The sequence below is a fragment of the Impatiens glandulifera genome, chromosome 1 (assembly GCF_907164915.1).
Source record: "Impatiens glandulifera chromosome 1, dImpGla2.1, whole genome shotgun sequence".
Lineage (NCBI taxonomy): Eukaryota > Viridiplantae > Streptophyta > Magnoliopsida > Ericales > Balsaminaceae > Impatiens > Impatiens glandulifera.
This window is the reverse complement of record NC_061862.1, coordinates 62,035,155-62,052,528: the sequence shown is the minus strand read 5'-3', so window position 1 is coordinate 62,052,528 and position 17,374 is coordinate 62,035,155. Positions and strand designations below refer to the sequence as shown.

Sequence of the window (17,374 nt, the reverse complement as noted above, 5' to 3'; positions counted from 1 at the left end):
CAGCTTTCTATTTTTTGGTGAACGATAACTGTATCAGTTGGAAGAGCCAGTTGCAATCAGTAGTGGCCTTATCAACAACAGAAGCCGAATATATCGCAGCAACTGAAGCTGTAAAGGAAGCAATATGGATTCAGGGTCTGCTGCAAGAACTGAAGGTGTTCGAAGGACCTGCGACGGTGTTCACAGATAGCCAAAGTGCACTACACTTGTGCAAGAATCCCGTGTTCCATGACAGAACAAAACACGTGGATATCAAGCACCATTTCATTCGAGAGAAGATAACACAAGGGGTGGTTTCAATCAACAAGGTTGGAACAGAAGATAACCCGGCTGATGTTGGAACCAAGGTACTACCTCTAAGTAAATTCAGGCATTGTTTGGATTTGCTTAGAGTTCAAGAGATTTAGTGCAATGAAGGCTTCGAGCAATGAAGTGATGAACATATTCGATTTCACTAGAACAAGAGAAGGACCCTTCAACCCAAGGTGGAGATTGTTGAAATTGAGTTGATGGGTCAGGCCCAATTAACTAAAGTGTCAAAGGCTTAAGTTTGTTAAGTTTGTTAAGTTAGTTAGAACAAGTTGTTTATATATATATATATGAGTAATTCACACAAGGGGGTTAGAGATTTCAAAGGTGTGATTGATATATATGAGAACGAGGTGTAACTGAAACGTTTAATTGTGATAGTGGAATCGAGTTCGTAACAGAGCTCGACGGAGACGTAGACCATCTTTTTTGGGTCGAACTCCGATATCAAATCTTGTGTTGTTTTATTGATTTCTTGCTGTGATATTTCTTAAGTTCTTTGATTGATTAGGAGGGAAATTCCCTACAGAATTGCTTCAAACCAAAGGAACTAACGGAAGCGAATGACGCTGTGGTTAGGGTTTAAAAAAGACATAGGAAATTATGAACAAAACGGCAAAAAAAAATGAGGTAATGGACGACGCAAAGGAGAATAGCCAAGAGGAGGAGGAAGAAAAAGAAATGGAGAGAGGTAGTATAGTTTTATTTGAGTCCTCCATCAATGATTTAAAGTAACCATTGATGGAGGCAGCGAAAGACTATATTTTTGCTCAAGGACAAAATTTTGGCTTTAATACCATGTAAGAATATAGAAGGAGATTGTATTGGATGATCTCACAATTACATAGGACATGTCTCTTATATAGACATCAAATTAAACTTATAAAAAAACTAATATAATATCGATATTATCACAATTTATCATATTATAATAATATCTTATAGATATATTATCTTTAGTTTAAGTGGACAAGCTAAGTATTTTAAAATCTTTTAGCTTATGTGGACAAGCTAAACACATAATATTTTAGCTTAAGTGGACAAGCTAAAAGATTTTAGGTTCGTAGTGTAAGTAGACAAACTAAGTCATAGTCGGGTCAAAAACATAAACACTTTAGGGTTCTTAGTTGAAGTGGACAAATTAAGTCAAACAGAAATGTTTTCGTTTTTAACTTAAGTGAACTAGTTACTAGAACATTTTTAGTTCTTAATTTAAGTGCACAAATTAAGCCCTAATCGAGTAAAAAATCAAGAGTTGTAAAGTTTATAGATTAACTAAATGAATAGCAATTGCAATCAGAATCCTCCAACAAACGTCATATGAGCATCAGGTTGGAAATGTCAAACATGGGCGCCATCAGGTTCTATCTTTCTACCCTTTTAATGTTTTATTCGAATAAAATGAGTTCGAGAAAAATATAATTTGAAAGACTAGAATGAGGTGCCTATTTATCAAGCTTGAACATGTGTTTTTATTAAAACTCAATAATTTTATCCAAACTTTGTCAAAGAAAACATTATCTAAACACTCATTTTCTTTCACCGAATTTATATTTTTAATTTCGAGTCTATACAAATATTTTTTAATTTAAAAAAATATATAATTATTTTTGGAATAATGTTGTATAGTTGAATACCAAAATAATTAAGTTTATATTATTTATTTTAAATAATAAAATCAATAGATTATAAATGAATAATTAGATTGAATAATGGGGATAGTGAAAATAAATTCATTATTAATATTTATTATTTAATTTTGTAACTATTTTAGAAAAATTATAATAAAAATATTTATTGATATTAACATTATATTTTTGAAACTATTTATATATATAATAAGTAAGTTAAATAATATATATATATATATATTAATTAGTGTATAGATATGACATAAACCTTTACATTTTTTTAATTTAATTTATTATTTATTTATCTAATTCATTGCAAACGAGAAAAAACTACTTATTTTATCTATAATTTTCTTGATATTTTTTTTTAAGACTACCTCAAATTATTTTCAAACTCATCTCAACTCAAATTTTTATACCACGTTACAATTTTATCCATAATTTTTCTTTAATTTTTTCAAACTCATAATTCTAGAATTGTTATTGACACACTGTAGTTCAGTTTTCTTCTAAATTAAATTAAACATTATTTCATTAATTTTTTTATTATTAAATTTATTCACTAAAATATTAAAATCTATATTTATTTATCTTTTATCATTACATATTATTACAGTTTTAATAAATAAATAAATAATTAAACAATCCTCAAAGTTTATTTTGATAAACTTACCAAGAACAAGTCCAACTTCTTCTCTTGATGAACCAGTCTTGATTGAATCACTTAACAAACAATTAATTACATATTGTCCTATTTTTTGCTATCCATTTTTATCATGCGCATGCATGCTGCATGTCTACCTCTCTCTCTCTTTAACAATAAAAATAAAATATTATTATTATTTTTTTAAAATTATGAATCATTTTATAATATATTTATCTTATTTTTAATATAATTTTTTATATGTTTATACTAAATTTAAATAAAAAAAAGGTTTTAAAATTAAATTGACTCTAATAACAACAAATCCAATTTAATACAACAATATAAATAAAAAGAAAAAGAAAAAGAAAAGAAAAAAGGTGTTTTTCCAAATACAACAAGACAAAGTAAAGTTGATTCCTATATCATAACCTTTTGAATAAATGATAATATTTACTGATTTAATTTATTTATACTTATTATTATTTATTAATAATACAATGCAAGTTGTGTCATTATTAATTAGTCAGAAACATATAAATAAGTCCTTAATAATATTTATATTTTACAAAATATTATATTTTTGTTTATGGATTTATAACATCAACTCAATAAAAACAATTTCTCGAATTCAGCCATTGAAATCACAACAAGGAATTCTCTACAGGAAGAAGGAAGGAAGAAGAAGAAGGAAAGAAGTGATATATATATAGAGAGAGAGAGAGAGATCGCCGGCGTTTAGTTGTTTTCCGGCGAGCTACGGAAATGCCAAGCGTTGCTGTGAAGCTTTACAGCGTCTTCTTCAAGTTTCTTCTTAAGCATCGTTTGCAGAATCGGATCCAAGACCCTAACGATCAGACTAAGGATCCATTCGGTGTTACTTCTCGGCCAGAGGAATCAATCGCCGCCGCAAATCCTTCCTTCACCGATGGAGTCGCCACTAAGGACATTCACATCGATGCCCTCACTTCTCTTTCCGTTCGTATATTTCTTCCAGATACGTGTTTAACCTCACCCGACTCTGATTCTAAGTCCCAATCTAGGGTTAGGTCTATGACGAAACACTCCGACCCTTATCCAGGATCTATTCTTACCGATCCGAATCAAGCATTTATCCGTCGTAATAGCTTCGGTTCCCCTCCTCCGAATACGACGACGGGTAATGGATTGGCAACTGGAGAAAATCATAGAAGGAATAGCTACGCTATTGGTGCTGATGATTCTAATAAATTGGATAGTGGCGTATATAGAGGATATGCTCCATCTGTTTCTAACTGCCGTAAACTACCGGTGATATTGCAATTTCACGGCGGAGGGTTTGTCAGTGGGAGTTGCGATTCTGTGGCGAATGATTTCTTCTGTCGAAGGATTTCCAAGTTGTGCGATGTCATTGTCCTAGCGGTTGGTTATAGACTTGCTCCGGAGAATCGGTATCCTGCTGCATTTGAAGATGGGTTAAAGGTGTTGCATTGGCTGGCAAAGCAGGCTAATCTAGCGGAATGCAGTAAGTCTTTGGGAAGTGTGCGTGGTGGCGGAGTGGAATTGAAAAAGGCTGATTTTCATCGGCATATTGCTGATGCATTCGGGGCATCAATGGTGGAACCTTGGTTGGCTGCCCATGGAGATCCCTCCAGGTTTACTTTTTTGACATCTCTTCTTTCCTCTTTCTCAATGCTTGACAATTTATTCAATGCTGGAAGGATATATGGAGTTGTAATTAAGTACTTAAAACATGCTTTGTTTATGTTAGAAATTGCTGTGAATTTGTCTTTCTCCTTTATGGTATTTGCAATTCACCAAAATTTCTTATGTTTGTTCATTGTTCAATTGTTAAAGGCCATTTGCATATGAGATGCAATATGCATGTATCTACTCTATTGAGCGAAAAGATAGACCTCTTTCTCTAATTCAAACTAATCAAATAACGTCATTGTTCAATTATGAAGGGCTATTTGCCTGATTTTTCTCTACATGTCTAGACCATTTTGTAATTTTTGGTGTGCATATTGAGCAAACTTTTGTTTGTCAATGCCTATTTCTTTGTTAAACATTCTAGTGAAATGTTTTCTGATTCAGGGTTATTACTCGTCCTTTGCACTTTGAGATTATTTCTTGGATTAGCCTATTTCTTTGTAAAACATTCGAGTGAAATGTGTTCATATAAGTTATGTCTGATTCAGGGTTATTACTCATCCTTCGCACTTTGAGATTATTTATTGGATTAGCCTTTCTATGATTCTAGGTTTTCTTTTTGTAACGTAAGTGTCACTTGACAGTTTCCAAACGTTTCCTAGCAGAAGCTGTGTTCTTATTTTTCTACTTGATATGCTTGAATTCCTGTTCAACAAACTCAAACATGTAGTATTTCCTTTTTCTTTTGACTTGAATAAATAATAGGTTCTGAAGAAACAAATGTTATTTATTGTTTTCCTTTGTTCTGAGTTGACAAAGCACTAATGCAGTTTCTACTTAAAACCAGGTGTGTTCTTCTCGGGGTTAGCTGTGGTGCCAATATAGCCGACTACGTGGCTCGTCAATCCATTGCAGGAGGGAAGGTCCTAGATCCAGTGAAAGTGGTTGCTCAAGTGTTAATGTATCCATTCTTTATCGGAAGTGTTCAAACTCACTCAGAAATAAAGCTAGCCAATTCATACTTCTACGACAAGGCCATGTGTTTACTAGCTTGGAAACTCTTTCTACCCGAGAATGAATTTAGCTTAGACCATCCAGCCGCGAACCCTCTTGTAGCTGACAGAGGACCACCACCATTGAAGCTCATGCCGCCTACACTAACAATTGTGGCAGAACTCGACTGGATGAGAGATAGGGCAATAGCATACTCAGAAGAACTGAGGAAGATGAATGTTGATGCACCTGTTTTAGAGTATAAGGATGCGGTTCATGAATTTGCTACACTTGATATGCTTCTTAAGACTCCTCAGGCTCAGGCTTGTGCGGAGGATATTGCTATTTGGGTTAAAAAGTATATTTCACTTCGAGGCCATGAATTCTCTTATTGAGTTAAAGAGTTTGTTTGCCTTTTACTTATTGGTTTACACTTGCACTATTTTTGTACTATGAATTGTATTAGCTATAGATTAACCAACCAAATCTCAATCATCCTCATGCGATGTTGTTCTTTTTTCATTTTTATTGGTTTACACCTGCACTATTTTTGTACTATGAATTGTATTAGCTATAGATTAACCAAATCTTGTTCATCCTCATGCGATGTTGTTCTTTTTTTCATTTTTTTTGGTACCAACTGTATATCTCTTGGGTACAATCAGAAGAACAACATTGAAACTGTTTACATTGTCTTTTGATTTATCTTTGTTGTTTCATTCAATGTATTAGAGATTTGATCTTTCTAGGAAGCTGCAGTGGGGATGAAGAACATTGCCCATTACCAAAATTTATCCCTCAACAAGGTTAGTTTACAATTCATTCTTGAGGTTAGAACATATAAAAACCCTAGGTGAAACTAAGAGTTCTCTGTTTTAGTTCCTCTCCCTGTTGTTGGTGGTGTTGCCTCCTCTAAGTCTTCGAATAGTAACAGCCCTGGATGCTATAGCCCTCAAATTTGCTCCAGCCGAGGTTCTCTGCTGTTGGTTCTCTCGAGAAACTTCCATGAATTCCTGTCTTTGTAGCCTTAAAGCCAAAGCAGCATCTTCATCTTGGCTCGGCATTGCTCTCCTCAAGATCCTCCTTCTCCTTCTTTGTTGCTCATCTTCGGGACTGTTTAGGGCTTCCACTATCCGATTCCTATTATACCCACCACCACCATTTCTATTGTTATTTCTTGCAGGAAGAGGAGTTTGATGCTGTTCTTCAACTAATAATGCCTTCTTCCTTTGTTCAACTTCTTCAGGGAAAAGAAGTTGTATGGTGTTCCATAGGACTGTATTCAAACTGCAACTTTTCCCATTACTGAAAAAAAAACAAGACAACTAATATGAATTCAATTCAACTGACTCATCTGATGATGATGATGATGATAGAAAAACCTGATTAACTGCTGCCTGCATTTTGGGCATCTCTTCCCACACTTGTCGGCTGCAGATTGTAAGCATTTCTTGCAAAAACTGCACAATTAAATTAACAGTTGATTATACACTCTTATAGGGCTAAAAGGGTAGAAATTGATTCATCTGGATTCGACTTTACCTGTGCCCACAAGTTGTGGTACTCGGTTCGAAGCAAATCTCCAAGCAAATCTGCCATCGAAAACTTATATATCAAACAAGATTATTTGAAAATAAGTAGTATGAATTTGAAAGAGAAAAATTACCGCGCAAGAGAGTTCTTCTCTGAGTCGATCTATACATGGAACAGATGAATTAGGACATTGTTCTTCTTCTTCTTCTTCAATCATCTTCTTCTTCTTCTTCCTCTTCTGATCTTCACCCAGATTCTCTTTCTTCTTCTTCTTCTTCTCACTGTCTGCATCTCCTTCCAAGGTTTCGATTTCATCAAGGTTAATAATGGGTACAGGTGTTGCAACGGAGTTTCTCTTTAGGGTTCTGCGTTTCCTTGATGAATTGGCGGATGGAGTTGTGATGGATTGTGAATCGGAGCGTTTCTTGCTCTTGAGAAGTCTATCGGGCGTGTCTTCAAATGCAAGACGAAGCGCTTCTTCATCCCAACCGGCTATGGCAGCCGCCGACTTGAATCTGGGACTGAGGAAAATACAGTCGGATTTGTGGGTATTTTGTTTAGGGTTTTGTTGGGGACTACTCTGCTTTGAATCTTGATTCACCATTTCTCTTCAGATTAGATTGATTGGGATTTGGGGGAGAGAACGCGGTTTAGGGCACAGATCTAAGATTATTTGACTATTGGCAACGGTCGATTGGGTTTATTTATTTTATGATTTAACTTCACCATCAATTACAGCAACGGCTATATTTCGGAATTCCTAAAATAGAGTTAATTCTTGAAGAAGGTAGATTATGAAATTGAGTCAAATTTATTAAGTATTAAATCAAATCAAATATTTACTGTAATAAATTATATTTTAGAATCAGTATTTGAATTTATTTATTTTTTTAGTGAGAATTAAAATTAAGCTCTTTTATTTTTTTTTTTTAAATAAAAATACTTACAAACAAAACAAATTAAAATTAAAATTTATTTAATAAAAGTAAGAGAAAATTAGTTTATCTCTTCTCATTCTTCTAATAATTTTAGAAAGTTATCAAAACTTGTAAAATTATGTTCCTAGTTCAATTTAAATGTTTTTAATAAAATTTAAATGAAAGATAAATTCTTGATCAAAATCTCTGTCATTGAAACTGTATTAATAAACTTATATTTTTTTATTTGTCAACTTAGTTGTTTTTTTTTTTTTTTTTTTTATGTAGGATGAAAAATTTTATTTCTTTTGAACAAGGTAAATGTACACAAGAATCAATCCTATCACTAAATCGAATAGGTTAAAATGATAGGGGTTCTTGAAATCGCTAAACCAAACACAGTTCGATTTGTTTAGTAGCTATAGAATCACTAAATTGACTGATCAATTGTAGTTGAAAATTAAAAAATATGTATTATTTAGTTGTAAATATTAAATATTTTTTACTAATTAAGTTGTTTAACTATGAAACTATAATAGATAAATATTTAAAAAAATAAAATAATGATAATAATATAAAGTTATTTCTTTTTTATAAAATGAAATAAATTGATTTATATGCAATTTGTTATTATTATTACTAATAATAATAATAATAACAATAATAAAATTTGAAGTAAAGTTTATATATATTGTATTATTTAGTTATAATTTTACAAACTAATAAAATCAATTGAACCAAATCACACCAATAAACCAAAACTAACTAAGCTTAATTTCAAATTGCAAAATCCCTATACAATAAACATCATATAGAAAATAAAAAAAATTATATTTCTTATCTATTAATTATACTGGTTGTTAAGAATGATTTTTGTAATAACACATTTTATTATATGTTTATTAAGATGCTAAATACAGGCATAAATATATACATATGTCTATTTTGGTGTCTTTTTTAATATGCATTGCATTGTCTAACTAAAATTGATAATTCAATCTTTCTTCTTCTTCTTCTTCTTCTTGGTTTGTTTCTCTGGATCTCCCATCTATCTATTAGAGACATATTCATTTTGTCCAGAATTTGCATTTGGAGGCCCTAAGGATCTATCTCTCTGTTGATGGCATCGGTAAGGTTTCTTCTTTGATGATAGAGATTGAATTGATGATGAAGTTTTTATTAATAAAAGTGCATGCATGCATGCAGCAAGATAGAGGAAAACCTTTACCAAAATTTGGGGAATGGGATGTAAACAATCCATCTTCTGCAGATGGTTTCACCGTTATATTTGCCAAAGCTAGAGATGAAAAGAAAACCAGCGGTACTTCCGGCGCCACCGCCCCTCCTCAATCCACATCAAATTATCAGTACCCTTCAGCGGTATATGTCTACAGATCATACCTTTATAAAATTCATGGGATTCACACCCTTAATTCATTTATTAATTTGCAGGAGAAGAAAACTAGGTTTTGCTGTTTTTGAGATCAAGAATATCACCATGATTATAACGATAGATGATGATGGTGTCTTTATGGATGATGATGATCGTGATCATCTTCATGGCCGATGGCTCATAAAAGAGAGATAACAATGGATCAATCAATATGCATGTGTATTAATTAAAACGCTTGTGCTTGTCCGGCTCTAGTTTTTTTTTTTTTTTTTTTAAGAACTCTTTTTATCTTATAATTAATTCATTCTTTCTTTAATATGGATTCTCCATGCATGGATAGATCATTGATTAGATCGATACATAGATAGATCTCTATTCTAATTAGACTAGTTAGAAACAATTTGTTCATATCATTAATTAATAGAGATGATTTCTTATAATCTAATCTTTCATTCATTAATCATAAACAAAATACTTGAAATTTAATAATTTAATGAGCAAATAATGTTTCTATTGCTCCTGGATTAATGAAAAGATTATCACTGTTTATAAGCATTGTTCATACCATTAGTAGTGATTTGATATATGTTGTAGGTTTCCAAAGAAGGGTTTCTTAAAAAGTTGATAAATGGGTTAAAAAAAACAAGAACAAAGTAGCTAGAAACAAATTGTTTATACCATAAATACGAAATAATTAAAAACATAAATTAACCTTAATCAAACCACTAAAAATTTAATTAAAGTAACAAAACAGAGCAAGATGAATCATAGCCGCCATTCCTCCATAAGCACCGGACAACACAGAAGAAGAAGAACGGTTATTTCCATCTTCCTCCGGTGACATAACTTTCACTACCATCTTTTGTCCAAGTTGGCAATGACCAGAAGCACCACTAATGAAATAAAACAACCCAGAACGTTCAAACTCAATTTTTGTATGACCATTGTTAGAAAACGAAATGGGTCTTGTTGAATTGCAGTTATTGAACTCTTTTTCAGTCACCTCCATTACAGAGTCCTTCTTGTACCGAAAACCTGAAAAACAGACCACCCATTAAGAAGAAGAAGAAGAAGAAAAACATGAATAGATGGATTTAGTATGGTCACTTACGGATGGTGTCATGAACTAGGAATCTGTTTTTAGAAGCCCATTCGTTGTAGTATTTGGTGTCGTTCTTTGGGGGGACAATCCAACCGGAGATATCTCCAACGTTAAAATGAAAGGAGTGGACTTGGAGGAGTTGATTGGAGAATAGGATGGTGATGATGAATGATGAGATGATGAAGATCATAGGAGAAGCCATTGTAAGTTAGAGAATTGATGGATATTCATATGATGAAGTGGGATTTATATCAATATATTGGCTATAATGGAGGAGCAGTTAATAGATAATGGAAGTTGCAGAGATATGGAGGAGATGGGAAGTGGGAAGTGGGGAATAGAGCGGTTTCAAATGTAGGAAGTGGGGTTGAATTGTTATTCCAAAACCCATCAAGGAAAAAAAAGATTAGTATAATCAAACTAATTAAAAATAAAAATAAAATTATTTATGGGAACTTAACAATTACAATATATACTAGATGTTGTTTAAGATATCGACCATATAGTTAATGTTTTTGTTATGACATTTAAGTTTGAACTTAACATAACACAATTCATTTTCTTTTATTAAGTTGATGCTTGAATAAACATGTAAATTATTCTAACAATGACTTAGAGGTTGTGATGATCACGATTAACTTTAAGTGTTGTTATGACTATTGTTCATTTTTTAAAAATAATTTAGATGAGAAAACTCGAATTACACTTTACAATTGTGTCATGAGTCTCCGCATATTATTATATATTATTCTTAAACTTAAGTAAATAATGCTAATCACATTTTTTTCATCCCAATCAATATGAAAGAAATGTGTAATAATTAAAAACCAAATTGTTCCAAAAAAAAATTACTCTAAAAAAATTAAATCATACCAAAACAGGGGAAAACAAAAACTAAATAGGACGTTAAATATGATAAATAAATCAAAAGTTCAAAATGGATCTATCTAACCTTGAGAGAATGAATTCAAAGTGAAAAATAAAGCTTGAATGTTATTGGGTTTTTTGATTGAGTTTTGAAAAAAAGGTATTGTTAGACTATTAGAGTTTATTTATTTATTTATTTGTTTAAATAAGTATATTTTAATTAAATTGAATTATAGAAAGAAAAAAAAATGAAGCATAACACGGAAAAAAACATCACACTAATTGTGTTGTTGAAAGTTAGCAAATCATGGAGAATTTCTTAGACAATTAAACATTAAACAAACTTAAACAGTGAAGGTCTTAACCAAATCTTATGGTAAATGTTGTTCAAGAGAAACATTAATAAAACATTGAAAAGTTGGAAAATTACACCATATTGATTATGCTTTAATTTAAGACCTCAAACACATTTTTGTCACTTAAATTATGTTATAATATGAATTGCATATATTATCTTCGGTTCCATGTTACCTCTAACTTCTAACTGGAAAGGGATAAAATAGTCATTAAAATATAAAAATATATTTTTTACTAACCCAACCCGTGATAGAAATCATGGTAGTAAATGAGAGTAGAGAATACTAAATGCAGAGAACTCTATATCTTCTTGGTATAGAGTTTCAAATCTATAATTGAACATTTATTGGACCCATTTATATATATAATGAGTAATCTCATCAATCCTTTGATGATGTGCTATCATAAATTGTATAATTGAATATCTCAACCGTCCCCGCCTAACTGCTAAAGACATTTGTTGAACTACATTACCCAACTCGGCCCTCTTTCCCTAATTTCTCAAACCCTCCTTTAAAAAGGGTTTCTTCTTATAAAGCCCAGTCGTATCTCAGATCTAACCCTCTCTCATTTTGACTGTGTAATCATGGCCGATTGTCCCATACACCTCCTCAAATCTCTACCCATATGGCTTCTTTTTCTTCTTGCTATTGGTTCCTTATCCTTGCTCAAACTCGCCCTAAACGTCTTATGTTGGGTCTACGTCAATTTCCTCAGACCTCCAAAGAATCTTAAGAAATACGGTTCATGGGCTCTCGTTACCGGATCCACAGACGGCATCGGGAAAGCTTATTCCTTTCAATTAGCTCGTAAAGGTCTCAATTTGATCCTGGTCGGTCGAAATCCCGACAAGCTTAAGGATGTTTCAGAATCGATCCAGGCCAAGTACAGAAAAACCCAGATCAAAACCGTTGTGTTTGATCTCGTTGGAGACTTGGATGAGGGTATTAAACGAATCGGAGAAGCTATTGAAGGTCTTGATGTGGGTATTCTGGTGAATGTCGCCGGCGTTGGATACCCTAATGCTAAGTATTTCCATGATGTGGATGATTCGTTGATTTCAGATTTGATCAAAGTCAATGTTGAAGGAACGACTAAGATTACTCAAGCTTTACTTCCTGGTATGCTTAAACGGAAGAAAGGAGCAATTATTAGTCTTGGCTCTGGTGCAGCCAATCTCATCCCTTCTTACCCTCTTTACTCTGTTTATGCCGGCACAAAAACGTAAGGAATTCATTCCCTCTGTTCTTTTTCAGACCATTTTTGTTGATATCATTGTTGTTTGTTTTTCAGATATGTTGATCAGTTCTCAAGGTGCCTTTATGTAGAATACAAGAAAAGTGGAATCGATGTGCAATGTCAGGTACACAATTGTTATTGCCTATGAAGAACACTATTAGATCCCATTAGAATTCACTATTAATTGTTAGATGAAGGCTGGATTTGTGTTATCTTTATGAAAGTTAAACTAAACTGTTGAGTATGTTTATACAGGTACCACTATGGGTTGCAACTAAGATGACAAAGATAAGAAAAGCTTCGTTTCTGGTTGCATCGCCTGAAGCGTATGCTGCTGCAGCGACGAGGTGGATAGGTTACGAGCCACGATGCACTCCTTACTGGCCACATTCCCTTATGAAGGCGGTTTTATCTTTATTTCCTGAATCATTTGTTGATGGTTACATTCTGAAATACTCTCTTGCAATCCGCAAGAAAGCTCAGCAAAGAGAGGCTGCCAAGAAGCAGGAATAGAATACAAGAGAAGTTGGTTGTTGAGCTCGTTATCGTTGAATTCAGATTAAGATTCTTAACCTAGTAAAGTTCAGATGGCTGCTGGATATTTGTATTTTTACTTAATGTTGTTGTACGCATGATCATGGATTTGGTTTGTTCAATAAACAATGTTGGTGTTCTTTAGTGGATGGTACTTTAATGTTGACAATATTCACTTCACATGATTACTAACTGAATTACCCCATTGATGTCTCTTCTTCTTAACTATTTATATTTAGAGGCTAAGACTATGAGTTTTCAACAATGGGGATAATGTAATCTTAGAAAGTGAGAGATAGCAGGATGAATGCATTAAATATTGAGGTTATGAAATATAGTCTTTATTTGAAGACTTGTTTTTGATATGGTTCCAAATTTGATTGAAATTGTCAAAAGAATTCTGAATTTGGGTTATACATGACAGTCTTGCTTAAGAGACCATCTCGGTTTATTTTGCTAAACGTGATTGAATGATAGAATTTGGAAGATTTCGGATGCCCAAACCTCATCGAACTCTTAACAATTATCAAATTTCGAGGCTATAAACGAGACAATTGTATAAAGAAAAACATAAGAAACTTAAGATATTTGAAATAACACTCTATTCCTTGAGCAAATTTTAGATATCTCCCACAATAATGCTCTAACTTTACTCATGATACAAGTACTCTAATCTTCAGGCACTAATTATCATCATTCTTAACCATAAACAAATTAGTGCGATATGTTTGAAATTACTAGAAATTCCAATAGGAGCACTAATCATCATATCATATATATTAATCTGCATCCATTTATATGTTTCTTCTTCCTCCATTTCTCTTTGGTGGGAGCTAAGTTCTTATTAAGGACAAAGTATATCAGCTGAAGCCTGTCATTGCATCCAATTTTACATGAAAATTACATCTATTTTACAATAGAAAACTTAATAATACTACAAGAGGCCAACCCTTCCATGTCCTAGCTTCAATCAACTTCTCTTCACGAATCTCCCCTATCATATGTGAGAAAACAACAAATTATGAGATTTCCTTTTGTAACAACAAATAAAATCTTCATCTTGACACAAAATTTAAAGTTCTAACAATTGTGGGTACATGTACCTTGATGCGTGGCCTCTTCTCGGCATTGATCTTTCGCACTTGGTATCGGATTCGCTTGGAGAAGAGTCTACTTTGCCTCTTCTCCTTGTATCTCAACATGCTAGCCTCTCTCAAATGTTGTCCACTTTCCACTTCTTCCTTTATTTTCAAAGTATCCGCTAAATTGTTACTGCACCATCTCTTCTCTACCTCCGGTACTCTCCACAACCCTCCATCATTACTATGTCCCCATCCGCCCATCGCTGCTTCTCCACCCTACAAAACCCGACGTCGAGTTATAACAAAAATCTAGTTCAAATAATAAAAAAACAATTGTCTTTGAGCTCAATATTGCATACCAAAAAACAAACAAAATAAAATGCATTATTTTAAATAAGGTAGATATATAGATGTATACACTTGTAAACTCAGTATTGCTAGTCCCATGTTTGCATTTGCTAATTCCTTTATAGAAAAGGAAAGTGTTTTTCATTGATACACATGACATTAACATAAATTTAGATTCTAGTACTATTATTAGGTTGATTGAATATATCAAATATTGGATCGGTTTAATAATGTTTTAGATATTCAATTCTATACATCCAATAATTCATATATGATATGTGGTAAACTAATACTAAATTAATTAATCAAACAAAATCAATTACAAACACCAACATAATAACAATTACAAAAAAAAAAAAAAAATCATATTAAACAAAAACGAAAAAAATTAGTTGTGAATTTGTAAAATTTATTCAACCTAACATTATTTAATATATTAAGATATTGATTAAGTTATTTGAATATATCCTATATAGACTATTCGATCCTAATATATCCCTTCTTATTATATAAAAATCCTATATGCAGCCTATAAGTAGTCATTCCTTTCTAAAGTAATTCTTGCAATAGGGATATTTAACTTCAAATAATATAACATTTCATTAATTCAATCATTTAAAATTAAGTTATCTTTATTTTTATTAATTATATTATTTTTAAATATCATATACTTCAACAGTTCATTTTCTTCCCTAAACAAAATAACTCCACATTAAGAGCTTGTTTGATGTTTGTTATTTGAGGGGGGTTTTTTTGGGTTTTATCCAAAAATAAAAATAAAACCCATAAAAATGAATATTAAAGGAACTAATTTATTTTTATTTTAGTAAAATCCCATAAAAATCCAAAAAAAAAAAAACATATCAATATCAAAATAGCTAAATTTAAAGAGCCCTAGAATCATCTCCAATTATTGGGTGAGTACAGGTAGAAGAATCCAAACTCTCTCTAAAGAAAGTGCTAGACCTTTTTTTAGGATATTTTATAGGAATTCAAAATATCTAGATTTAAAACAAGGCCCTTTTATATTTACAATTACAATTTTATATATAATAATAATAATTATATTATATCTAGTAGTTTCTTCGGAATCAATTATTTTTAATAGATTAATATAGATGCATTTCTTTTCTTCTTTTTTTCAAAAATCTAAATTAATTTAGAAATTGTGATCTAGACAATTATATTAATTTCAAATTAAATAAAAAAATATGTATAAATTATGACCTAGTTACATATCACAATAAAATGAAAAGAGTGAAGATTTGAATTTTAACAAGAATTCAAACAAGCCTTACTTTTCCTCCTACTGTACATGCTTTGCCTTTTATAAGAAAACATCCTTGAACTCTCAAGTCTCATTCTATCCATTCATTCATTATAGTAACTTTTATTTTTACTATAGTAAGATTTTATTGACATTAAAAACCTAATTAATAAAGTTTATAATAATAATTATTAGCTTTAAAAAGAGATGAATGAATCAATCAATCTTACTTACAGTGTGGTCAGAAGAGATCGATTGATGATGATATTGATTATGATCAAGCTTCATCATTAGGTCCGGTACCGTCGCCGGCGATTCAAGTTGAATATGTATCAATGGACGTCCCCAAGTATTCATTATCTCTTCATAATCCAATTTCAAAGCCAATTTCCTTCGCCTCTCATGTCTCTTCTTCATCATCATCTGATCATCACCAGAAACATCAACTGATGATCCTCCTCCGGTGTTGCTCATAACCTCCGAATAACAAACCCATCTCTCCTCCTTACACCGATCTCTCTCTTTCTTCCTCAAAGCAGTCCGCGCCAGCAGATCATGATGATTATTATGATTGTTATTGTTATTATTACTGTTATTGTTATTGTCTTCCGACGAGGTCGAGGAAGAAGTTGATGAAGATACGGCTCCGAAGATTGAGGTCAAGGTGGTGGCGGATCCGTCGACGGCGGCGGAGTTTAATAAGTATTCAACGTTGTCGACATCGTCGGAAGTTGGGCGTAAGGGAAAAAGATTGAGTTGTGGGTGGTGGGTAGGACTGTCGGTGGAGTTTGATCCCATTTTGTCTGCGGCGACGACGGGGACGGCGACGGCGGCGGAATCAGAAATGGAAAGGGTGAGGTTTAGAAATTTGGGGTTTTGAATCTCAGACCTCGCTTTGATGCGAGCACTACGACGAGTATCCTTCTTGCTACACATCAATTCAGATCTTCACTATCTCGTGATCACTTATGATGATGATGATCCGTGATTACATTCATGAGTTTCTAGCATCTTCTCTCTCTAGAAAATTATAGGATTTATAGGGTCTAACTTAGGTTAAATGAATTTTATTCAATATATATATATTTTTAGTTTAAGTGTTTTATTTAAATATTAATTTATAATATACTTATAAATTTATTAATGTTTTTTATATAAGTTTATGTAATTTATTAAAATGTTTATCTTATTATAGGCTAGCTAGGGTTAGCATTCAAATTGAATTTTGAATAGCTTGAATATATACAGTTTTGATAGTTAGATAAAAGTTAATATATTAATTAGGCATAAAGTTTTTTCAAATAACCAAATTAATTCTATTCATATTAGTTAAAGTTATGATTTATGAATAAATTTAACTTTTATTAAAATTATTAATATATTGGTGTTTTTATAGTTCATTTTGATTTTAAATTAATTTATGAATTTGTCAAATATTAATTATTCAATGTCTTGTAGGATTAGATATTTAACAAATTATCAAACTGAACTAATATTGGGTAATGAATTCATTTGAATATAAGATTT

The 17,374-nt window shown here is 32.0% G+C and overlaps 5 protein-coding genes across 5 annotated transcripts; 2 read left to right on the top strand and 3 right to left on the bottom strand.

The window, feature by feature from the left end:
• The first annotated feature begins 3,212 nt into the window (after window positions 1-3,212).
• On the top strand, window positions 3,213-5,806 carry LOC124917655 (probable carboxylesterase 11). Its single transcript, XM_047458039.1, has 2 exons — window positions 3,213-4,217; window positions 5,063-5,806. The coding sequence occupies exons 1-2, from the start codon at window positions 3,349-3,351 to the stop codon at window positions 5,601-5,603; spliced, it is 1,410 nt and encodes a 469-aa protein (XP_047313995.1). The 5' UTR covers window positions 3,213-3,348; the 3' UTR covers window positions 5,604-5,806.
• Window positions 5,806-7,390, bottom strand: LOC124917671 (putative E3 ubiquitin-protein ligase RING1a). Its single transcript, XM_047458040.1, has 4 exons — window positions 6,875-7,390; window positions 6,751-6,800; window positions 6,591-6,668; window positions 5,806-6,513 (listed from the first exon to the last, which is right to left on the bottom strand). The coding sequence occupies exons 1-4, from the start codon at window positions 7,343-7,345 to the stop codon at window positions 6,084-6,086; spliced, it is 1,029 nt and encodes a 342-aa protein (XP_047313996.1). The 5' UTR covers window positions 7,346-7,390; the 3' UTR covers window positions 5,806-6,083.
• A 2,394-nt stretch (window positions 7,391-9,784) lies between these two features.
• LOC124929726 (early nodulin-like protein 1) lies at window positions 9,785-10,343 on the bottom strand. Its single transcript, XM_047470123.1, has 2 exons — window positions 10,163-10,343; window positions 9,785-10,086 (listed from the first exon to the last, which is right to left on the bottom strand). The coding sequence occupies exons 1-2, from the start codon at window positions 10,341-10,343 to the stop codon at window positions 9,785-9,787; spliced, it is 483 nt and encodes a 160-aa protein (XP_047326079.1).
• Window positions 10,344-11,876: 1,533 nt separating this feature from the next.
• Window positions 11,877-13,294, top strand: LOC124917645 (very-long-chain 3-oxoacyl-CoA reductase 1). Its single transcript, XM_047458034.1, has 3 exons — window positions 11,877-12,601; window positions 12,671-12,740; window positions 12,872-13,294. Exons 1-3 carry the CDS (start codon window positions 11,964-11,966, stop codon window positions 13,127-13,129), a joined length of 966 nt encoding a protein of 321 aa, XP_047313990.1. The 5' UTR covers window positions 11,877-11,963; the 3' UTR covers window positions 13,130-13,294.
• Window positions 13,295-13,884: 590 nt separating this feature from the next.
• LOC124917624 lies at window positions 13,885-16,878 on the bottom strand. Its single transcript, XM_047458015.1, has 3 exons — window positions 16,082-16,878; window positions 14,254-14,508; window positions 13,885-14,144 (listed from the first exon to the last, which is right to left on the bottom strand). The coding sequence occupies exons 1-3, from the start codon at window positions 16,781-16,783 to the stop codon at window positions 14,121-14,123; spliced, it is 981 nt and encodes a 326-aa protein (XP_047313971.1). The 5' UTR covers window positions 16,784-16,878; the 3' UTR covers window positions 13,885-14,120.
• Window positions 16,879-17,374: the final 496 nt, after the last annotated feature.